General features: G+C 31.9%; 1 protein-coding gene across 1 annotated transcript in view; it reads left to right on the plus strand.

Moving 5' to 3' along the window:
- The first annotated feature begins 443 nt into the window (after positions 1-443).
- LOC134726212 (protocadherin Fat 4-like) overlaps positions 444-26,008 on the plus strand; it is a 74,978-nt gene continuing 49,413 nt past the window's right edge. The window contains exons 1-2 of the mRNA XM_063590611.1: positions 444-567; positions 10,221-10,310. Coding sequence (XP_063446681.1) covers positions 510-567; positions 10,221-10,310 — 148 coding nt within the window. The 5' untranslated portion in view covers positions 444-509. The remainder of the gene's footprint in view (positions 568-10,220; positions 10,311-26,008) is intronic.

Consider the following 26,008-nt stretch of genomic DNA (forward strand, 5'->3'; position numbering starts at 1 on the left):
GCCACGTGCACTGATAACAATTCCTCAACAATGATATATAAGCCTCCACGTGATTGTTATTATATTTTACTAGTAGTACGGAGAAAATAAACAAACAAAGTAAATAAGTTTACTCAAGTAATACGTTGAAAAAATATTATTAATTGAAAACAGTAACACAATATCATGACGTAGATTTTTATATGTGCTGACAATAATGGAACAAGTGTTAATTTTATATAATAAATTTAATTTGAGATTATTATTTTTACTTTAAATTATATTGTATATTACACCGTTCTAGCTAACAGAAAAAGGCAAATAAGATTTGTTTACTTTAACAATGTCAAAACATAAATTATTTGATTTTATGTTTAATAATATTAACTTTGAACGAAAGAAATTGTCCCACTAATAAATAACACGAATCTTTCCGTTCACAGCATTTCAAATGTAGGAATAAGAGACCTAAGAACGCGTTCACACAAAATCATGTATAATCCGTAGAAAATATATCATATTTTATAAAAATGACTAGAAAAAACAGCATCGTGTTTGCAGCACTTTTCCTGTTATGGAAATTATATGGTAAGACCTAAATTGATCTAGATAAATTTCTTGTTTTATATTATGTATTACTTTTTTCTTTTCTTCTTTTGAAATAAATAACTGACAACAGTCTTAAAAGATATGCAATTAAAATATGTTCACATAATTATCAATTTTGTTACATGTTACTTAGTTTAAACATCTTTTATTGTTTATAAAAACAATACTGCCAATAGGATTGGATACAAATTTCAATAAATGAGCATTTTTCAGAGGAAATTTTGAAGATTCTCTTCTAAATCCCAGGGGTTGTAGGAACAGCGTGCGCAACATTATTTTTTCTCTCCAAAGAAATACAATATACAAAAATTTCAAAGTCACAGCAGTATATAATTCTGAATCAATATTTAGATCTAATCTAAATTATGTGAAAAAGATAAAAATGAGTGGGTTGAAAAATTGTTTAATGACAGAAATCAATGGTAATAAACTACGTATTTATAGAGAGTATAAACATGTTTTAGAATTTAGTTCTTATGTAAAATTAGTTCGCAACAGGCAGCATAGACGTGTTTTGTCAAATTTTAGAAGTGGCTGTTTACCAATGGCAGTTGAAACGGGTAGATACACCAAGCTAAATATTCCTTTAAATGAGCGTACTTGTATATATTGTACAGATAATTGTGTAGAGGATGAAAAACATTTTTTTATTAGAGTGCGATTTTTATGAAGATTTAAGATATGATTTAATGAAAAAATCTGGTGATATTTGCGATTCTTTGACGATCTTGATTTACAGGAATTTTTTTTTTTAATGTCAAATGATTCTATTCAACCATTTTTAGCTAGAACTTTATATCAAATGTTTTATCGAAGAAGGTATTGTGTATAGTAATATTTTAGTACATTAGTTTTAATTGTTTTATAATATGTGTTATATTTTTAAAGTGTCTCATAAGTCAGTAATTTGACTGGGTACCAATATTTTAATTGTAATATTTAACAATTTTTAATTGCATATTATTTAATTATCTGAGACAACGTGGGGCCAAATGACATACACATATAAAGTAAGAAATATTTTATTTGGCAAAAGTACAAAATTGTACGGCCACGGCTTGACAAAGAATGGGACTGCCGAGAAACATTATTGGCAAGTCCCTAGTATATATAATTAAGCCTTATAGTCCATTCCTTATTCCTTATTTCCACATTATTGTCCATTCCTTATTCCTTATTTCCACATTATTGTCCATTCCTTATTCCTAATTTCCACATTATTCTTATTCCTTATTTCCACCTTATTGTTATTCCTTATAATGTCATTTCCTTATATATCAATATAATATCCTTATTAACATTATTGCTTCCAAAATATATCGGATGCTGGCCCTGGGAAACAGAACCTCAGCGGATACATAATTCCATTATAAGAAGCATAATATATTTGTAGATGTTGTGTCGCTATTTTCGCCATTAAATGGTCGGAGTCTTTGTCTGAAGCCGTGACGAAGGATTGGGATTACAATGGTCGGAGTCTTTGTCTGAACCCGTGACGAAGGATTGGGATTACTATCGGAATAAGCTACCAGTCGTTTCAACCTGAAAAATAGAACAAAAACAGCAGAAAAACGAACAACATGATATAACATTTTAACACGTGCATAAAACTACATTTTTAGGAGTATGTCTTTAATCTAAGTGGTGGGTGGGTGGGTAACTTTTGAAACAAACATTAGTTCATTCATACGGAACCCAATTTTTTACGTCTTCCCTCTGCTGTATCGTACGTTGTAAAGAAAGAATGATGACGTCAGAGTTATCAAGGTTAAAATAATTAACGTGACTCTTAATACATAACAAGTTCCACCACGTGTGCAAAGCGGGACAACTCCCAAAACGTAAGCCCACTTTCCTCCGATAACCGGATTTATTCTTCATAGGAATAAATCTTATTATCTGAGACAACGTGGGGCCAAATGACATACACATATAAAGTAAGAAATATTTTATTTGGCAAAAGTACAAAATTGTACGGCCACGGCTTGACAAAGAATGGGACTGCCGAGAAACATTATTGGCAAGTCCCTAGTATATATAATTAAACCTTATAGTCCATTCCTTATTCCTTATTTCCACATTATTGTCCATTCCTTATTCCTTATTTCCACATTATTGTCCATTCCTTATTCCTTATTTCCACATTATTGTCCATTCCTTATTCCTTATTTCCACATTATTGTCCATTCCTTATTCCTTATTTCCACATTATTCTTATTCCTTATTTCCACCTTATTGTTATTCCTTATAATGTCATTTCCTTATATATCAAAATAATATCCTTATTAACATTATTGCTTCCAAAATATATCGGATGCTGGCCCTGGGAAACAGAAGCTCAGCGGATACATAATTCCATTATAAGAAGCATAATATATTTGTAGATGTTGTGTCGCTATTTTCGCCACATGGTCGAACTCAGTGGCTATGCCAAGATTTATTGGACACTTAGTTCGACCACCGCCACAAATGCGGTAGCGACACAACACACCCGCCGTGACCGTACTTTTAAACGACCACATATATTTATATCTAAATCACCCTGTTATGAAATAAGAAAAACAATTCCCCACATGAGACAAAGTAAAATTGAAACTGAATCCATTATTCCTACATGTATTCAAACCTTTAAAACTTAGAACCCATGAACACTGGTACTTGTCACCAAAGTCTGAGAATAAGGGGACTTTAACCTTTGGTCTTTGCATTTCATATTTTTAATCAATAAATTAGACAATATTTTTAGTTTAGTTTCTGTTATTTCTATACATGTACCATGACAACATTGATCCGTTTTTGAGAATGAGACAACAATATTAGCAAAATTGCAACATGATCTTTCTTTACGGATAACAGTTAACCGTCCCATAAACCCTTTTAATTTGTTTCAAGTGATATATAAGCAATAAATATAGTTACATGCAATAAAAGTGCCTTAAGTGATTCTAAAAGTGGTGGCCAAATGATATCATAAATATACATTTTACGGAATGCTTCGAAAGCCCCTAGACAGGTACACTATATATCTGATGTATCTACTTGAAACAAATCAAAATTACTAAAAAGTAACAATTTACAGACACTGTGTCCTATCGATGTATCTACTTGATACAAATCAAAATATATTTAATTAAAAAGACACAATTTACAGACACTGTGTCCTATCAACGTATCTACTTGATACAAACTAAATTATCATTAAAAGACACGATTTACAGACGCTGTGTCCTATCAATGTATCTACTTGATACAAACTAAATAATCCTTAAAAGACGCAATTTACTGTAGACACTGTGTCCTAAAAATGTATCTACTTGATACAAACTAAATTATCCTAAAAAGACACAATTTACAGACACTGTGTCCTATTAACGTATCTACTTGATACAAACTAAATTATCCTTAAGAGATACAATTTACAGACACTGAGTCCTATCAATGTATCTACTTGATACAAACTAAATTATCCTTAAAAGACACAATTTACAGCCACTGTGTCCTATCAATGTATATACTTATACAAACAAAATTATCCTTAAAAGACACGATTTGCAGACACTGTGTCTTATCAATGTATCTACTTGATACAAACTACATTATCCTTAAAAGACACAATTTACAGACACTGAGTCCTATCAATGTATCTACTTGATACAAACTAAATTATCCTTAAAAGACACAATTTGCAGACACTGTGTCATATCAATGTATCTACTTGATACAAACTACATTATCCTTAAAAGACACAATTTACAAACACTGTGTCCTATCAACATATCTACTTGATACAAACTAAATTATCCTTAAAAGACACAATTTACAGACGCTGTGTCATATCAATGTATCTACTTGATACAAACTAAATTATCCTTAAGACACAATTTACAGACACTGTGTTATATCAATGTATCTACTTGAAACGAACTAAATTATCCTTAAAAGACACAATTTACAGACACTGTGTCCTATCAATGTATCTACTTGATACAAACTAAATTATCCTTAAAAGACACAATTAACAGACACTGTGTCCTAACAATGTATCTACTTGATACAAACTAAATTATCCTAAAATGACACAATTTACAAACACTGTGTCCTATCAACATATCTACTTGATACAAACTATATTATCCTAAAAAGACACAGTTTACAGACACTGTGTCCTAACAATGTATCTACTTGATACAAACTAAATTATCCTATTAAAAAAGACACAATTTACAGACACTGTGTCCTACCAAAATATCTACTTGATACAAACTGAATTATTATAAAAAGACATAATTTACAGATACTGTGTCATAACATCGTACCTACTTGATACAAACTAAATTATCCTAAAATGACACAATTTACAGACACTGTGTAAATATTCGTCCTGATAGATATGCCTGAAATATTTGCCACTGGACGTTAATCAACCAACAATCAATCAATCCTATTAAAATATCTACTTGGTACAGAGAAAATTTATGGTCTAATAAATTATCTGAATTAATGAAATATATTGGAATACCCTTTAACAAGCATTGTAATAGTAATTTCAAACTGAAACTAGAAGATTTCTACAAAAATAAAATTGAATTTGAACTATCTAAGAAAAAAGATGGAAACTGTGGTTAACTTTAGCAAGAGAAACTGGTAGGTATGCAAGACCAAAAATACTCTCTAATGCGGGATTTTGTAAATTTTGTACAGGAAAAACTGAAATTGAGATTCATTTCTTGAGTGGATGTCTGCAATATAACAAAATTAGGTCTAAATATAAAATTAATGATATTAATTCAAATGATTTGGATGAACATTTTTCCAAAATGTTAAATCCTATGTCTGAAAAAGGATAAAAATATATTTGTATGTATATTGAAGAAGCTCTTCATATGAGAGACCACCGTACCGTTTCATCAGAGAAAAATCTTTTACAGTAATTCGTGCATATACACCTAATTCTTATATCGTATATAGGTGATTGTGTATTTTAAGTAAATTTATGAAAATTTGAGTAACTTAATGATGTATAAGTTTATGGTATCAATATCAGTTTATAATGTAATGTCTTTCCTACTGTTATGAAAGATTGTATCAGAGTTGAGCCGTCCTTTGATAAAGCATACTGTTGAATTGTATAGTATACACCATTGTTTGCAATACGAGCAGTCGAGCCAACTGCATAGCTTGTGTCAGGTTTGACGACTGTTTATCTTAAATAGCAACCAAAGAACAGTTATCTATGTAAAACATAACTTGTTTGTCCCTCAATTTGAACTTAAATAATATAACTATGGCCAGTATTGGAACAAGTTCTAAAAACGAACAAAAATATCATACCTTTCATAAATTACCCAATCGTGAACCAGCCTCATATTGAGGGACCCTACAATTTATGGCATGATGGGGACCATTGCATCTCAAACATTTATGAATGTATCGACATTGTGGTAACATACATGCATCTACGTTATTAAACTCGTAAAACATTTCTGTTAGTGTTAACCATATTAACCCCATAACTAGGTGCATTTTGCTGCACTGTATGAATATATAACATCCAAAGTTCTTGGTCAACAGTAGCCCATGACATATCTGAATTTCTAACTTTCTTTAAACGAAACTGTTAATTAAATGGTCCTTCGAACCTGGCCCAATATTGAACGACTTGCACCCAACTTAACCGAATACATACATGTTAAAATATCTTGTGTATCTTCTAAATGTACACCAACATAAATACTTATGTAAATAAGGAAAGCATCTATCCATGTGTAAAAATCAGTAATCTTTTTACTTGGTTTAGTTTGGATAATCAGCTGTCCATTTGTATCTACAGTTAGAGAATTTGATTGCTCTGTGCCTGAATTTGTATTAAAGCAATCACTTAACCTACATATTCATCCTTAAATATTTTGTTCTGAGTTTTTGTGAAACATTTAAACATAGATTATCATTTACACTAGTTATTGGCAAAATATTAGAACTTTGTGTTATACCTGTATTCGATTGTTGCCTTTCATTGACTGAGTCGGGAGATGTAACAGTAGCTGGAGAGTGCATAAGGGCATTGACAATCTGAACAACTTCATTTTTAAGTTCTAGAGTCATCATACATGTAGCTGAAACTTGCGTGGAAGTATGCTGTCCAACGACATTGCTAGATCTGTTTCCCAACGGTGCCGGTTACGTCCCTCTTCTGTAACCTTTGGCTGCATTTATAACTTTTAGAGGGCCTTTTTGACATACGTACAGTGTTCCCCATTTCCATAAGATGTTTGATTTTTAAAACTGAAAAATTACTACAATAATATCAGTGAAACGACCGTTGAAAAGTTATAATAGATATACAATTCGTCTAAACATCGACCAAACAATGTTAGATCTGTAAATTTGCTTTCGCAAATTATAAATAGATATATTTTCATTTTTATAAACTTCATACATTTATTTATTATTGGTTTCTCTTTAAATTGCTTGCTGTGTAGCAGATGAAACCTTTCATATAACGATAGTTTTAAAATCGCAGACGTCCATGCGACACGTGTCTTTAAAACCATGTGCCCAGTTTTTATCAGAAATTACTGGTCTGTTCAAAAATTCTATTTTTGGAAATATAATTCATGATTTCCACTGAATTAAACCAACAATTAAAATTTACCATGAAATATTTAGAAACTCTTCACAGAAGAAACAACAAAATATATAAAATCTTCAACACTATTTTATACTGGATCAAAACCATGTGCTTTTCTATCTTTCAAACTTTCCGAACCTTTTCAGTAAAATAATATTTTTTGAAAGACATCCATTTCATATACCAAATCAAAGAAATAAAATTCAATATTCAACCAAATTTGTTATAATTTGAATAACTTTTGAAACAAACATTAGTTCATTCATACGGAACCCAATTTTTTACGTCTTCCCTCTGCTGTATCGTACCAACTTCCAAGCAAGGACTGAAGCTCATAAACTCGGCAGGGTGTTAAACGCAGGACTTCGGGAATGTCCGGAGAGCCGACAACCTTGCTTCGGAAGTTGCTCCACCATAGTGAATGATCACATGACTAATTTTTAAATTGTTAGTTGGATACTACTACATTTTGAGATACAACAATATCATTCAAAGAATCGTTTACTATGGCGTATATAACTAGTAGTGGAGTAACCAAGCCATCAAATTTTCAAATTCAATGGACCAACCTACCTGCAGGCTAAATCAATACTCTTTGGAAAGAAAAACATTGATACTTTAATTTTTGCCTAGTCGTAGAATCGAATAATGGTGCATTTTAAAAAAAAATATTTCTAAAAAGAACATAGTACTTTTGCTGCTCTTTTCGCAATTTGATTTGTAGATGTTGTATTTCCTCCTTGGTGAATTCAAGTTTAAAATTTGTAATAATACGCTAATATTTTAAAAAGAAGAATATCATTATTTAAAAAAATTGAGTATAGTTATTATTTGAAAGAAACAAATTAAAACAAAATTGTGAAAAAATAGTGTTGCTTATTTATCAAGAAGTTAAAAGTAATAAATATATATATTTTCTTATTTTGATTCCCGCAAAAAAAAAAAACCCCACCCACCCTTAAAGATAAATGAACACTTTACATTGACTTGCCTGTTAATGTTGCTCTCCAACTATAATTGCAACTCAATATTCTGACCAAATTGCAATTTATTTTATTAAACCAAACTGATCGACTGGTCAGAATTTTGTCAGAATTTTGAACAAACTGTTGATATTATAAAAAAGAAGATGTGGTATGATTGCCAATGAGACAACTATCCACAAGATCAAAATGACACAAACATTAACAACTATAGGTCACCGTACGGCCTTCAACAATGAACAAAGCCCATACCGCATAGTCAGCTATAAAAAGCCCCGATGTTGAGTCAAAATGTGAAAGGGCAAGGTGATAGAATAAAGTATACTTACAATCCTATAAGACTTTAATTACACTTTAATCATGTCAGAAAAATCAGTCTTCCAGTTTGTCTAAATATTTTATAAAACGTGTCACGGTACTTTTCTATCCCAAATTCATGTATTTAGTTTTGATGTTACATTTGTTATTCTTATCGGATTTTGTCTATACTTTGCTACTTTTCAGTATGCACATAGCTAGGCTCTTGGTTTAGGCATGGAGCAAAAAATATTTTTTTTAGCTGAGTAGTTTCCCCAAGGGGTCCATAATGCTTAGTTCGTTTCTCTGTGTGTTACATGCATTTTAATGTTGTGTTGTCATTCTCTTGTATTTAATGCGTTTCGCTAGGTTTTGGGTTATGACCCGGATTTGGTTTTTTTTCTATCGAATTATGAGTTTTGAACATCGGTATACTACTGTTGCCTTTATTTAAGGTCATTGTCACGCTAAAGGTGAAATGTTGTAATTTAGAATTGCTATAAAGATTTCCCAACTGAGCGTTTATTTAGTTTTTCTTTCGAAAAATCTTCTATATTCATAAGAATCAGACTTCATTTGAATTAAAATGTCATATATTCAGTAAATTATGTGTGAAATAACAATTCTTTATTGATAAGTTTCCATGGGGAGATAACCCCCAAAACAGTATTCTTTGGAATAAAGACTTTTTAAAAGAAAAGAAAAAATATTATCACCCCATGGAAACTTTCTTCAAACATATTGTAATATCGCACATATATTACTGAATATGAAATGTTTTAATTCACATTAATATAGAATAAAGAGGACTTTTCAAAAGAAAAGCTATATGAAAGCTTAGTTTGGACATTTTTATAGCAATTCAAAATTTCAACATTTCACCTTTAGCATGACAATGACTACAAAATATTTATATAAACTGGAAGACTGATTTTCCACATTAACATTAAAGTGGAATGAAAGTCTTATAGGATTGTAAGTATGTTTTATTATATCACCTTGCACTTTCATGACTTGGCTGTGGTTTTCTCCAGCAGTTTGTTCAAATTTCTGACCAGTTGAACAGTTTGGTTTTATAAAACAAATTGCAATTGGTCAGAATTTTGAATAAGTTGCAATAGGTGGAAAGCAACACTTACAGTCAAGTCACAGTAATAAGGAGCAAAATAAAAACTTTTAACTAAAATATTTATATTCAATCAAAACTGTTACAAAAGCAACACTAAAAATAATTCTTCATTGTAATACATACAAATGTTTTCAAACATACCGATTGACGTGTACTTGACACGTTTCGAGGATCACCTTTCGTTTGGATGAGCTCTAGACCAAAACTATAAGTCACAAATGTATCTATATTGAATTTTCGGATGTAGTTTATTATAAAAATTATTTGCATAAAAAAAACATCAAATTCAAACAAAACTTGATACAAAACTATTTCAAAGCCTAGTTGTGGATTTTCTAAACATGTTCTCCCCAGCGAAAGACACTAATTATGCATGTGGGTATAAAAGTGTAATTTTTGTGCAACATGTTTCCATATTTTTACTTTTAGTATTTTTGTGCTTTTAAAAATCAAAAACTTGCAAGTTGTCAAAAGCATCGTAAATGTATATTATGTTATTTATTGTTCGCCGTGAATTTGTCATTTGATTTCTTGTTCTTCAATAAAATATACCCCATTTGTAACCTTCATTAATAACCTGGAATGTTTATTGTAGTTGTAAGTGCTGTAACTGTATGTACGAAAGACTTATCAACTGGAGAGCAACACGGACTTACCAACAAAAATTCTGTCAACGCTGAAACAGGTAACCTAGGATAACATGTTTCACTTTAAAAGTTACATTGTATCAATGTGGTATTAGAATACATGATAAGTTTCCAAAATGATAAACTTAAAATGTTTTTTTTTAAATATAGTATATCAGGATATAATAGAGGAGCTAATATATGTCCTGTAAAATTAGAAACAAAAGTAAAGGATTTTTCAATCGTTCAACTGTTGTACTAATTTTTGTGATTTTACTTTTTGATACGCTAGACGCGCGCTTCGTCTACATAACTCATCAGTGACGTTCAGATACAAAAGTTATAAAGCCAAACAAGTAAAGTTGAAGACCATTGACGACTCAAATTTCCAAAAAGTTGTGCCAAAAACGGCTAAGGTAATCTATTCCTGGGATAAGAAAAGCCTTTTTTTTAAATCCATAAACTAAATGATAGAATTATAAAATAAGATACGACATATAGCTTTTTGGTAGGGTCAACGTACATTTTTTCCGTCTAAAATACAAAATAGGAAAATTCCATGTAGATTCCTTCAGCACCAAATTGTGCTAACTTGATTGACAATTTGCAGTCAATTTCACAAAAAACTTACGACGAAGATTAATTAATAGAAGTTAAGTAATTTGTTCACGACTTAATCAATTATATGGCGGGTTTGAAAATCTATGGCGATGGCAAATATGCGATGTCAAACAAATCATATCTATGGCAGATTTTTGTTTTCTCCAAATCTATGGCAGATCTTGTGGGAAAGAATAACATATAAAGTCACAATTGAATAAGGCCACATTACATCGTCGCGTTCGCTAACGATGGCGGAACCCATATCTCATATAAGTCTTGTAAACAAGGCTCCTGAGTTTGAATTAGTCAACTGTTGAACAGACATACTTTTTGATTACGTCAAATTAGTGGGAGATATTATGGACATAATTGTACAAATTGTGATACAAGCATGAAATTTGGTATAAAGATGGGCTAAATGATAATTAAAAGAAACCAGATGCTGGCCATAAAAAATGTCCATTTTTTTAAGATAGGCACTTTTTGCAAATGGCATCATATCCAGTTGGCTACAATTCGGAAATCCTTGAAAGCTGTGTTATAGGTATATAATCCAATGTAAGTTTTATTAAACGTAAATTACAGTTCCTAAATTACGAAAAAAAACCCACATAATTGACAAAAAGAGTGACTTCCGGTTCCAAAATGGCGGCAAAATTTTTGATTTTTTTTTTTTATAATTTCCATCAACTTAACAAGTGATATCACATTCTTTGTTAAGATTAAATGCCTAGTTTTGTTAGAAAGACAGGTTGGTAATCTTATAATTATCTGATAGTAGCCAATAAAAAAAAACCGTTTAAGGAATGACAGAACGGTAGTATTTACAGTCGCTAACACATCTGGATTTTTCGCCTCCTCATTTCAAAAGTTCCAGACAGGAGGATGCAACTTTAACGGCAGCCGAAGAAGTCCTTTTTGGGTTCCAACTGTCATCATTTTTTTTCTTTCATCCAACCCCAGTGTTCATGAATTGGTACATAAATCAGGTTGAGCCCAAACTTGTCCTCCTTGATACGATGCTCTTTGGATGTGCTCCGGAAAAAACTCTTGTAGGCGGAACTACATCACAATGCCGCTGCTTCCTGGGTAAAAATTCTTGTTTACAGCAAATGGTGATGTTGTTCTGTCATATATGATGCAAACAAATGCTTCTATTATGTCCATGTATGTGTCTTTATACCTCAGCAAAGAAAAAAATACGTCCCTTACTTGTTGAAATACTTCCCATGTCATCCAAACTGACCTATTCCCTTTCCCACGAAAATCCGACAAAGTGTCACATCCACAGAATGAAAGAAAGAGTAGCTACACGAGGACCAAACGCATTTGATATATCACGTACAGGAAGCCATCAAAAGTCTTCATTCCTGCCAAAACCTATTCACAGTTTGTTCTACCATATTTTTGGAGAGCTGCAATTCTTAACACTACTACATCTGTGTCGGTGCTACCTAAAATTATCGTCTTCAACAATTTTCATAATCATGCCGAACATGGACAAACATTCGTATATCTGCTTTTCCATGCTTATAAAGGAGTAGCTGGAAAGTATCCTTATTAGTCTCTAAAAAAGCATTTCTGTCGGCAAGACACTTGAAAAATTTTGTTTCGTTGTCATCTTCATAGAGAAAACTACTCCAGAACCAACTTTTGTCTTGTCACATCTAACCTATAAATTATTCATTTAGTAAACTTCTGACACAATGTCTACTCTTGAACACTTATCGATGCAAGATTTTATTTAAGGCAGTATGACACATTTGCAAAATCATCCAATATTGTTGCCCAACAAGGTGACCTGGAATTAATCATTGCTGCCCCATCAACGATAAATGCGTCAGAATTTGGATATGCAAATTGCAAAATGTTTCAAGTTTATCCATGTGCACCGATTTAATACCACTGTTTAAAATGACTTCCTAAGACAAAAAACACAGGAGCAGTTTGTCTTTATGGATTTAGAAATATTCTAAATCAATTTTTCCACTGCGACAAGAAATAAAAGTCAAGAAAAGATATCGCAATCACTTGTAAGGTTCTCTAGCTTTGTTTTTTTGACAAACACGTTTACAGTTTTATTTTCCTAACATACAAGGTTCGATCTTCCGATGAACATTTTAGAAAAAAAACTCTGCAAGTCGATCATTTTCGATCTATAAGTTTGACTGTCCCTCTGATATCTTTCGCCCTTCTTTTTAATGCCTTTTTCTCCTCAATAATATGTTTTGAGGAGAATGTACATTTGTACCTTAGGTTCTTAATTCAAGATATTTAAAGTAAACAAAAGAAAATGTTTCTATTTGTAATCTTTTACTTCCTTCTTCCCCTCTAAACTTTGTTTACGTTTACATTCTCACTGTCGATCACTTTCACTTGCTCACACTCCATTCTCCCTTACACTCCTTCTCTTCAAACGGACTATCTCCCTCTCGCTAATACTCTCTCTCGTTGGCACTCTTTCACATTCTCTCTCACTAACAGGGTCGCCACTTTGCCTGCACTCTCTCTCCTCTCATTCACATGTTCCTCTCGCTAACATTCTCTCTCACACTCTTTAACAGACTGTTTCTCACACTGTCTATCTCTCTCACATTCTCACTTTCTCCCACATTCACACTCTCTATCTGTCTCACACATTCTCCCTCTATCTCTCTCTCTCACTTTCTTACTCTCTATCTCTCTCACTGTTTCTCACTCTCTATCTCTCTCACTGTTTCGCACTCTCTATCTCTCCCTCTGTTTCTCACTCTTTATCTCTCTCACTGTTTCTCACTCTCTATCTTTCTCACTCTCTATCTCTCTCACTGTCTATTTCTCTCACATTCTAACCGTTTATCTCTCTCACCTCGCTGTCTCTCACATTCTCACTCTCTGTCTCTCACATTCTCAATCTCTATCTCGCGCACATTTACCGTTTTTCGCACTGTCGGGGAAGAAAAAAGATAAAGGACAAAGTAAAGAATGGTAAGCAGAGATACGAATGGTGAGGAGGCAGAGAGAGTGGTTGGAGAGAGAATGGTTAGAGAAATAGAAAATGAGAAGAAAGGGTAGACAGAGAGAAAGGATAGAGAGGGGAAGAGAGATGCTAAAAGAAATTTAATAATAGAAAGTGGGAGAGAGTATTCTTCCTTTCCAAACCCTAAGTGCACTATTGATATAGTGAAAGGGTTAAGTGGTAGTAATGGTTCTACTCCGTCAGGGCTGTGAATTAACACACTCCTTCGGGGACAACCATACTGCATACCGATATACCTGGAAAGGTCGGTACCATTACCTTCAGTAAACTTCATTAGGTTACGGTACAACTTCAGACAAATGAAATAGAAACTGTTTATCTCAATGAAAAAAATGTACATATTGGTATTTGAAAATAGTACTTATTACATTTAAATATTTTTCCAAAATTTTTTTTCGTTACTTTGCTTTTATTTTATGTTGCGATTTGGTCATTCTATAGATATTTTCAGTTTAATTGATTTGAAAACATTATTATTTAAAATATTTTGGAATATTAGAAACGAGCATATTAAGGGGTGATAACTCCAATGGTTTTATATGTGTAAAAGAATATCAAATTATTACTAATCTGTTCACGTGTAGCTAGTTTTAAATTAAGGTTTATGATAACAAATGAACAAAATATATACCTGTATTTACAGCCTCAAAACACTACTCCGAGTACAATTTAACACATCGCATTAAAAGATTAAAAGCTGGCCGCTCTTAGATTTTACAAGTTAAATGCATTTTTGTTTTGTTTCAGAAAGATGACTCAGGAAGATGACTTTTTTTAATTTGATGGGCTTCTTTTTCTGTTACTCTAGATGGCATAACAATACTCTAATTAAGTGGTTTAAATCTTTCAAATGCTCCCTCTCAATGATCCAGCCATTAAAAAAGGGGGGTTCCAATTACATGTCTCCATTCAAATGCATTAATCGTTCAAAAAAGGGGGGTTCCAATCCCCGACACCCCCCTTCTGGATCCGCGCCTGACTGATTGTCCTTGATTGGCATTGACAGTTATAATATTAAGAGCCATTCTCTGTAACCACCAACCGTTTTATATAGGGGGTCCGGCACGCATAGTTACCGATTTTTATGAAACTTAGCCAAAACATGTGATCATGTGAAAAAGTTAGAAAAAATGCCCACCCAAATGTTGCTAGGTCATGGTTGCCATGGCAACCAAGTGAATTAGATTTCCCACAAATTTTGAGGAATTTAGCATCGAAAAAACAACTACTTTGCAGTCATTTGTAATCAAAACTAGGTTTTATTTAATGATATTTGTAAATATTTTTAAGAAAAATGAAACTTAGCAAACAAAAAAGCAATGTCATATATAAAAAATATTTTGGCTGAATATTTTTCAATATAGTTCTGAAGACAAATTTTACACATTTTGTATGAACAAAATAGACATTTTTGCATCCACCTCCATTTAACTTGTGGTTATGAATGAAAAGTATCGATGTTTCTTATAAAAAAATTATAACAAAATGTTTGGGAAATTAGGTTCTAGGATGGTTGCTATGGAAACAAAAATATGTCATTTTTGCCTTTTTACCTCTAAAATGTTGCCATTTTATTAAAATAATCCACAAAAAGTAATTTTTATTGATTGACTATGATGTGCAAACTATTGGAAATTAAATTACCATGAATTTTTTCAAAGGTCAAAGGTCATTGATGACCTTGACCTTTGACCTTGTGTTTATTAATTGGATTTTGAATGGAAATATAATTAATAGAAAGAGGCTAGTAAACATGGAGAAAATTATCAGGATGTTTTAAGCCACTTCTTATCAACATATGAAAAATAAAAAGTCAAGGTCATTTCAAAAGTGCCTAGCAACCACCCTTATTTGATAAAAAATGTACCTAGCAACCATACATGATTACATTCAGGACTATATAAACTATTACATAGACCTAACTTCAAAGGTCTAGAGGGTGTCATCACATAAGATGTAAGCAATCATTCATTTAAAGTGTAAACCATTGCTGTATATTGAAAAAATGCATAGCAACCAATTAATTATTTAGAAAAACTTAACAGCAACAGTTTATTTAAGATTTTATTTGGACAAAAATTAGAAAAAAAAATATATTTAAAACACATGTCTTATCCGGAAAAGTAAATAATATAGCAAATTTAATTTCATGAGACTGATTACACATACAGTCATGGGACAAAAGTGAGTTCTCACTCCAAAAAAAGTCCCATTATTTCAACTGAAATCAATATTTTTCAAAAAAATATTGCCAAGTAACCGTATGAGCGATTTTTATAAAAAAGATACCAAAAGATGAAGAAATGCTTGAATTTTTATTGTTTATTTGGCATGTGTGGTTACAATTTTCTTGAGTTTCGTATTCATCATCTGATGAGTTAAACACAAATGCAATTTTTTACGATTTTAATTTGGTTAAAATAATTGCAAACTTTTCAAGAAATATTTTTCTTTGTGTTCATCTCGTCAGATAATTAAAAAGAGCATCAGTAATATTATAATCAAATAAACAATAAAACTTCAGACATTTCTACATCTTTTGGTATCTTTATTATGAAAATCGCACATACGGTTACTTCGTAATATTTTTTCGAAAAATATCGATTTTAGTTGAAATAATAGGACTTTTTTCACTTTTGTCCAATGACTGTATATACACAAATTTAAAAGATGTCGTCTGATGAGACAACTCTCCAGAAGACAATCAAATGTTATTTAAAGACAAATTATTTATATCAATAAGAAGAAGAGAAAAGGATTATAACTGCTAAGAGAAGTTACATGTATGCATATACAATATATTCATTTTCAATCGTTTTAACTTATAAGGCTTGATTATTTCATATTTTTCGTCAATTTTTTTTATTGCATACACACTGATTTTGTATTTTAAATAGTTTCAAATGTGCATCTAAATGAACAAAAAAATGTTTTAGCATGTTTTGGGCAATATTATTTATCTTCAGATCAAGACACTATCACATTCATTTCGTTAAACTTCCATCTTCCCCATCACAAAAGATAAAATGCTCTTTCCTAACTAATATAACTACCCTGCATCTATCCATTGCTATTTTTGTATATCAACAGTGGAAGATTAAGAAAGAATATTAAAACATACTTATTTTAACCGAGTCTCATGCCAATTGAGATTTAGTAATCGAACAGACTAGGCCAATCAGGACCCCTTTTGGTCGTTAAATATAGAATTATTACATTTGCTTAAAAAGTAAACTCTGACACTATTTATAAGAGAGGAGAAAGCGTGTTGAGACAGAATTTTCTTATTATTTGCTAAAATAATGATTTTACTATGCTTTTTTTTTTTAAATATAATAAAAAAGTTTGGTCACCGTGCTATTTTACATGCTACGGGTCATTGAAAATTGCCTAAATTTGGTTAGATTGTTTTTGAAAAAAACACACTTGTGTGCATAAAAAAGTTCTTTCAGATAGTTTTGAAAAATTGTGAGAAGATAGGTTTCATCATATGTTTTAAGAAATAAAAAGAAACAATGGTGCCACTGAACTAGTTTTCTCGCTTCAAGTAATAATAAAAAAAAAATTCCCTATTAGTCCAGTATAAATTTTTTACTGAAAGAGTAATCTATCCTCAAATGGCTCATTTGAAAAGAAAAAAATCATTAAAAAAATAAGGACTATTGTTTTTTATGTTGCTAGATTCATACTTCAGAGGACACAAATCACCTTTTATTAACCGTTGCTCAGGAATATTTCTGTAGCTAAGTAGTTGATCAGAAAATTGTGAAGTAAATATTCAATTGTAACTTCAAGTTATTCTCAAACCAACCATCTTTTATGGAAAATATGTTTATTTGTACAGATACATCAATTCGTATGTGCTAATTAAATTATGTTGTAAAAAGGGTTGCTAGGCAACCCTTTTTTTTTTACCGGAACCAAAAAAAAATTTTTTAAGCGTCAATATTCATTTTCATATCCTTTCCCTATAAAGTACTATTTTACTAGTTTATACTATATCTAAGTAATGTTTTTTTTTAAAAGAAAATGGAAATTGCAGTTTCTTATCATAGATAGAACAACTATTACAATCACATGACATGAAATCTAAGTTAAGTTGATGGTCAGTAGAGGTCATCTTAATATTTAAATATGCAAAGTCACATGGTTCAAATAAACAAACATTAAAAGCACATGTATGTTGTTTTTGTTTTGTTTAGAAGGCCGTTACACTACTTATACTTACTCCATCAGGTAATCAACACTTCAAAAAATAAAATTAACATAGAGACCTAATGGGAAACTTTTTAAAATATTGACCAAAAATTATGAAATTAATAGCCAGAGTTCGTATATACCATATATTAACATATATCAAGGAAAAAATTATTAATTCATAAAAATGAATTTTTAAGAATGTTTTTCTGCAAATATACTGAGTGCCAATGAAAACGCAACACTTGGTTTTTTAAAAATAAAATTTATATTAGAAATGATAATCTTTCAAAATAAATTGTTCTTGAACATTAACAATTCTAACAATAGATCGATATGAAACAAAAATGTTTCATTGTCATCTTTCCGACGCTATAGGTAAACGAAACATCCAATGTCGAATCATCAACTCACAGTCCTAACAAAACATGTTACAACCCCGTTGTGCAGCGCAATCTCGACAACGCCGTGGAACTAATCATTCCGGACGTTTAATGTGATCTCAAGGAATGTTGTTCCACCTATCCCGTATATCAAACTCAAGCTGACTTTATGATATTGGTGGTGATTTTCATCGTCTAAACCATGTCCAATCTGATGCAAAATTTGCTCGATCGGACCAAAATCGGGCGAAACACATGACTTTTGGCCAAGATGGGTGCTAAATGTCTATGTTACCACCACTGACGGTTTTGGTACACAATGAATGATTTTTGGTCTACAGAATTCGATATTTACGCCTTACGGCCGTTAAGATGTCTCTAAGGAAAGACTTTGGTGCTCTTTAAAAATTTCTGCGCAAATGATGCTTTACTGGAATTGCTCCAAAGGATCTACCATGACCACCATTGAACTCTCGTGACCTTTGTTTACCCATCAGAGTCAATATCGAATATGTTTAAGACCAAATGTATCGGTCTGGCTGAGCGTTTCTTGCTTTGTGTACCCCGGGATGTCGCTTATCATTAAATGGTCCATTTTGGTTGAATTTGTGGATGATTTGGGTTATTGTAGAGGCTACAACTTCAGTCTTCTCGTAGTTGTATGCAGTGAAAGGCTTCATTGGATCATGCCCAAAACTGCATGTCGCTGGTTGTCAGAAAGTCCTGGCATTTACTCAAATGTTTATTGCAGTTTCCTTACAATAAAGGCGGGAAAATTCATGACATTAGCCAAGCTTTAAATGACAAAATCGTGAAAATGGTGCGTAGGTTGAAAAGCGGTGAACTCGGTTTATTTCCGTTCAAAATAACCCTTACTTCGCATTTGTTCCAAAAATCACTCAACCGTAAAGTTGTCGTCAATTGTCTTAAAAGTCATTTTAAACCAACTATGCAAAGTTCTAATATAGATAAAATAAAAATTATAAGATTTTTTTGAAAAAACAAAAGTGTTGCGTTTTCATTGGCACTCAGTATATATAGAAGTCAAATGGACAATATGTAATCGTAATCACATGTACTGTCTCTTTTTCGTTTTGCAAGTGCCATGAAAGGATGTAATGTTATGAGCTCCTAATATTTTGCCTCTCGTACCCCCACACAAGATTATTACATGGCGGAGGACCCTAACTATAATTTCAAAGGACTTTATTTGTTTAAAACTGAACTGAAACCATGTGAACTGACATTTTTTTCCCCATATTTTTTCACTGAAGTGGGAAAACCACGTGGGTGGTCAAATTTTTTTATGTGCCCGATATACTGAAAATAGAGTTTTTCATTGACAATATTTAAATTACGCACTTTATATCGATGGAATTAATCCTATACCAGAATTAGCCAGGTTGTGGGTTATTAGAATCCGGCGCCTTGCGTCTGCCTGCTGACTGTCAATAAGTTTCTACATTTCCAGTTTTCATGATTCAGATACGTGAGATTGATCTCATTATCTGGTATGTTACTATTGAATAAATAATAAACTTTGTGTGTTTAAATTGTGTTTTGTATGCAGATTATGATTTTCTTCAAGTTGCCTTATCAAAATCCCAGTTTTCTGTACATTTAGTCTCCAATCCGGAAATCAACCTGATTAAAAAAGAAACCAGCTCGTTTTGAAGATGAAAGTTTCACCGATCCAGGAGACAAAACTGTTTCGAGTGATGAAAATCGTTTTTACAAAGTTAAACGAATACTTGCTAAGAAAATTATTGACGGAACAATGAGTTATTTAATTAGTTCATTTTATTTCCGATTTTGACAAGAAAACCCATGATTTGCAAGTGTCTCATCCTGCCTTTTTTCTTCTTCTCAAAACTCCTTTCCTGCCTATTTTTTTCAAATTTCATCCTAGCCCCCCATAAAAATCAAATGGTAGCTCCCTTATTTTGAACCTTTTTGTCCTTGAGTTTTACTCATGACAAGTTACCCGGATGTTTACAGTGATGCTTTACTGGAACTTTTTGTCCGTGAGATTCATCTCATGACAATTTATTAATCTGTGTACAGCGATGCTTTTCTTGAACGTATTGTCCGTGAGATATATCTCATGACAATGCCCTATGATGATGGTACAACGACTTTTCTGGCGAACTTTTCATGTTTTTGTCCGTGAGATTTATCTCATGACAATCCGCTACTATGATGTACTAAGATGTTTTTTATTTTGCGTATGTTGATATTACTTATCTTTTTAAAATACTTGAACAATTCGTATTATGTACGTTTGCTTGATTTTTTCTATTATTCTGATGAAAATAATAAACGATTGTTGATATTGCATATACATGACACTATGCTAAACACTTGTGCATTTTTATACATGTAGATTTTTATTTCAATTTCATTTACATAAGTATCAAGTTTGAATTATCTAGTCATTAATATTTGATTTATTTAATTGTGTAACGTAATAGCAGAAAGTTGGTACTGCGTTTTCAGATTTGTAATTCAATAATTATTTTCTATGAGAAATGCCGATTTTTGTATGTTTATATTGAACGTCGATCTTTACTATTTTTGAAATATGTTGATGAGATCGTATGAATATGGTTCATTTTGTATTTAGTGGATTTTTAAGACAACATGATAGTGATATACAGTTTCATGTTTCATTAGCGAGCAATTTAAGGAAAATGTAGAGAGAATGTTTTTTTTTTTTTTTGCATGGTATAAAGACGAAAATCTGTAGTTAACGTCCTTTTGGAACTTTTATGAGGAGTGTTTTATCTAGGATCTATGTTAGTGATATCGAGATAATTTCAAAAAAATAAACCCCGTGAATTGTATTTTTCTGATATGTTTTATCTGTTAGCAATTTTATATCTTTTTATGAGAGTGTGTGTGCGTAAATGGGTTAGGTGCACCATGATTCTGTGAGAGATAGTTGATATATTTTTTTGAAACTTGCAACTTATGAAATGTGATAATTATAGGACATTTTCACAATATTGTAAGAGTTAGGGGCTCTGTTTAATTTATTACTCAATGATACATGTATCACGAAACAATTTCGGATCTGTAAAAATATATTTAACTACTAACTTTCAAAAGTTGAGATTTCACAACTTCAGATAATTGTCATTTTTCATGCTGTGTTTTGAGATGGTATATGAGTTGGTGCATATATATATTGAAAAGCCATTAAAGGATGTAGCTCCTAATATTTTGCCTCTCATACCCCAACACCGGATTATTACAATGTTTTGAGCATGTAACCCTTAGGATCAGTGGATGTATCCCGTCATACCTTGAACCACACAACTATTCTATTTATTATTATTACTTTTACTGTTAAATCTGTTTTGTTACGTCTACTTTAAGTGACTCTAAAATTGAGAATGGAAATGGGGAATGTGTCAAAGAGACAACAACCCGACCAAATAAAAAAACAACAGCAGAAGGTCACCAACAGGTTTTCAATGTAGCGAGAAATTCCCGCACCGGAGGCGTCCTTCAGCTGGCCCCTTAACAAATATATACTAGTTCAGTGATAATGAACGCCATACTAATTTCCAAATTGTACACAAGAAACTAAAATTAAAATTATACAAGACTAACATAGACCAGAGGCTCCTGACTTGGGACAGGCGCAAAAATGCGGCGGGGTTAAACATGTTTGTGAGATCTCAACCCTCCCCTATACCTCTAACCAATGTAGAAAAGTAAACGCATAACAATACGCACATTAAAATTCAGTTCAAGAGAAGTCCGAATCTGATGTCAGAAGATGTAACCAAAGAAAATAAACAAAATGACAATAATACATAAATAACAACAGACTACTAGCAGTTAACTGACATGCCAGCTCCAGACTTCAATTAAACTGACTGAAAGATTATGATTTCATCATATGAACATCAGGCACAATCCTTCCCGTTAGGGGTTTAGTATCATACCATCATAGCATATATGAGAAGAACATAACCCGTGTCATGCCAACAACTGTTTTTAGAACAAATGTGTTTTGTTCCGACGCAAAGACCTTATCAGTGACTCAATATTAACGCCAAAATATGCAATCTTTAATGACTTGACAACAGTATCGTAATTATATCCCTTCTTAATAAGTCTATTCAAAGGTTTTGTAAGTTTATGAGGTGAATACTGACACCTTTGTGCTTTATAAAGAATATTTCCATAACAAATTGGATGTGAAATACCTGAACGTATAAGAAGTCTGCATGTTGAGCTATATTTACGAATGATGTCTTTATACCGATGATAAAATTTAGTAAATGTTTTGACTAGTTTGTGATATCGAAAACCCTGGTGTAATAATTTTTCAGTAATACATAAATTTCTCTCGTTAAAATCTAAAACATTGTTACATACACGAGCGAATCGTACAAGTTGAGATATATAAACACCGTAAGATGGTGACAAGGGAACGTCACCATCTAAAAACGGATAATTAACGATAGGAAATGAAAAATCATCCCTTTTATCATAAATTTTAGTTTTCAGCTTTCCGTTAGTGATATAGATATCAAGATCGAGGAAAGGGCAGTGGTCATTGTTAGTATTAGCTTTATTTAAAGAAAGTTCACCAGGATAAATTTCATTAATATACGTACTGAAGTCGTCATTATTGAGAGCCAAAATATCATCCAAATATCTAAAAGTATTATTAAATTTGTTTATCAGATGTTGTTTTGATGGGTCTTTGCTTATTTTTGTCATAAACTGTAACTTATAACAATACAAAAAGAGGTCCGCGATAAGTGGTGCACAGTTAGTCCCCATTGGAATTCCGATAATCTGACGATATACGGAATCCCCAAAGCGAATAAAAATGTTATCTAGTAAAAATTCAAGGGCATATATAGTATCAAAGCATGTCCAATTAACATAGTTTTTTTGTTTATTGCTACTAAAAAATGACCTAAAAGAGTTTGAACATATATATTCACATTCTGATTTTTTGAATGCCCATTTAATTAGGTGTGTGAATTTTTTCTTAATGAGAATGTGAGGCAATGTGGTATACAGGGTAGAAAAATCAAAACTTTGAACAGATTCAAAATCACCAATATAAGCATGCATCAAAACAACATCTGATAAACAAATTTAATAATACTTTTAGATATTTGGATGATATCAAGTACTTCCAACGAGTTCTTGACACTCCAAAAGTAATTTATTCCACTATTTTCGAAGGCCTTATTTAAACAATTTATTATAAGCTTTTTAATTGTACCAAGTGTGCTGGTGAGAAGAATTATAGACAATTTAGTAGTTGAACAATGGCTTAAAGACGAAATAAATCTATATTTGTAAGGGGTTTTGTGTAGCTTCGGAAGCCAATACATAGTTGGGACTTTCATTGTATTTGGCTCTGATGGTAAAGCGGTGGCTAAAAGATTATGTTTGTTACAGATTTCGTTTTCTGAAAATGGAGTCAGTTGGAATGTTGGTGAATTGGTGATTTCCTTTTTCAGAACCTCAAAGTAAAATTTACGTCAAACAATAATAATATTATTAGCAGCTTTATCGGCCGGGACAAAAACAAATTCCTTGGCTAGTTCTTTTAGTTTATGTTTGATACGAGAAATAGGTTTATGGTGGTTATTGTTAATAGTAAAATGTTCTTTAAAATGTTGAATACGTATATCAACTATATTCATTACTGAATTAAAAAAAGAGTCCAAAGATTTTTTGTCAGCTTTTTCCCGTTTTATCCATTTCATACAGTAAGTATGGAGTGAGTCGTGGATGATATTACGACACTCATTCCAATTAATAATTGACGGGGAACGATATTTAGGTCCTTTACTGAGGAATGATTTTAACTCTCAGTCTTGAACGATGTTAAGATCTCCTGTTATAACATGGGAAATGGGTCCATAAATATATTCGGAATTACTGCAATTACATGAAGTAGGTACTGATATTAACATCTTTACACAATTGATTATAATTAAACACAAATTTCCGGGTAGATTTTTTGTAAATATAACAAATAAGAGGTAGCTCAGTATTGTCAAAATATCCAGGTATTTGTTCTTTAACAGAATGGTCGTTAAATATACCGGCAATATTTACAAATCAAAGCCTTTATTGACATACTTAATTTTGATAAAATGTTTTTTATGACCTTCAGGGCGATCAATTTTGGGAAATAATTTAGAATAACAATATGCCATAATAATTTGAACAATTTCATACTTAGGACTGTGATATGAAATTGTGTTGCAATCCTCCAAAATTTTATTTAACTTATTAACTGGTAACGAACAGAGTTTTGTTAACAGATAATGTCTGCCGTTGTTTTTTGAAATAGAAATTAGGTCCGAAATATATTGGTATAATTGGCTCGAAATTTTCTTTGATTGCGATTTGTTCTACGACCGTGAGAACGGTTTTTACGAACACTTTAAGAAACTATATCCAAAATGTTAACGGAATTGGTTCTAGATATATTACCAATTCCCATGATATTATCATTTAGACCGAAAGGGTAAACTGTCTGTAATTTTTTAATCCAATTTAATTCAATTATTTTCCGTGATCGTACAAACTTTGAATGCGATTCACCAGGCTGCTTATTTACTACTTCTAAAGGTTGAACTGCTAAATATTTAAAAGGATGGTTGTGCTTCTTAAGGTGTTGGTAAATGATACTTTTGAATTTATTTGGTCTTTTAAAACGATACAGATGTTCCTGAGTGCGTTTAGATAAATATCTTCCAGTTTCTCCTACGTACTGAATACTACACCCCGGTTTGTTTCATGTGAGTAAATAAATAATACTGTTTGTTTTTCAAGTAATATCAGTTTCAAAATTTAAAGAAAATGTGCGACCATTAAACGTGGACCTTACCGTATTGTTGGTGGAAAGACGGGGACATGTAAGTCATTTTTTGGCATGACACTTATCGATAGAAGGGTAACCACGATTTTTATTGTTAAAAAAGTTAGCGATGGTAGTATTTTTAGATAACCGATTTTGAAGATTTAGACGTGTAGATACCCTTTGAACAAGTTTAGTATTTAGTATTTTTCCATTTCTAAGTTTCATAATTGTTTTGTAAGTGAATTACATAATAAAGGAGCAAAGATTGGCGTCCAGAATATGAACCAGCATACAATAATTTAAGTTATGTAAAAGTGATAAATTTGTTCGGCTGAAAGTGTCAAACGCTATCAGTATTAATTACCCGAAAAAGATAGTGTATATCAGGGTAGGACTGATGGCTGACTAAATAGTAGAATGGGGCTGAATATAGAACTACTTTTTGATAAAAATTCCTAAAGTAATGAACTAGAGCAGTTCTCGCTCGGACACCCACTCCATAATCTAGTATATTATAAGAGCATAAACCTGAAGCACGGGGAGGCAATCTACTGCCTCCAAACGGCACTAAAGACAAACTCTGTAAAAAATAAAATTGAGAATGGAAATGGGGAATGTGTCAAAGAGACAACAACCCGACCAAATAAAAAAACAACAGCAGAAGGTCACTAACAGGTCTTCAATGTAGCGAGAAATTCCCGCACC

The sequence above is a fragment of the Mytilus trossulus genome, chromosome 7 (assembly GCF_036588685.1).
Source record: "Mytilus trossulus isolate FHL-02 chromosome 7, PNRI_Mtr1.1.1.hap1, whole genome shotgun sequence".
NCBI classification, from domain to species: domain Eukaryota; kingdom Metazoa; phylum Mollusca; class Bivalvia; order Mytilida; family Mytilidae; genus Mytilus; species Mytilus trossulus.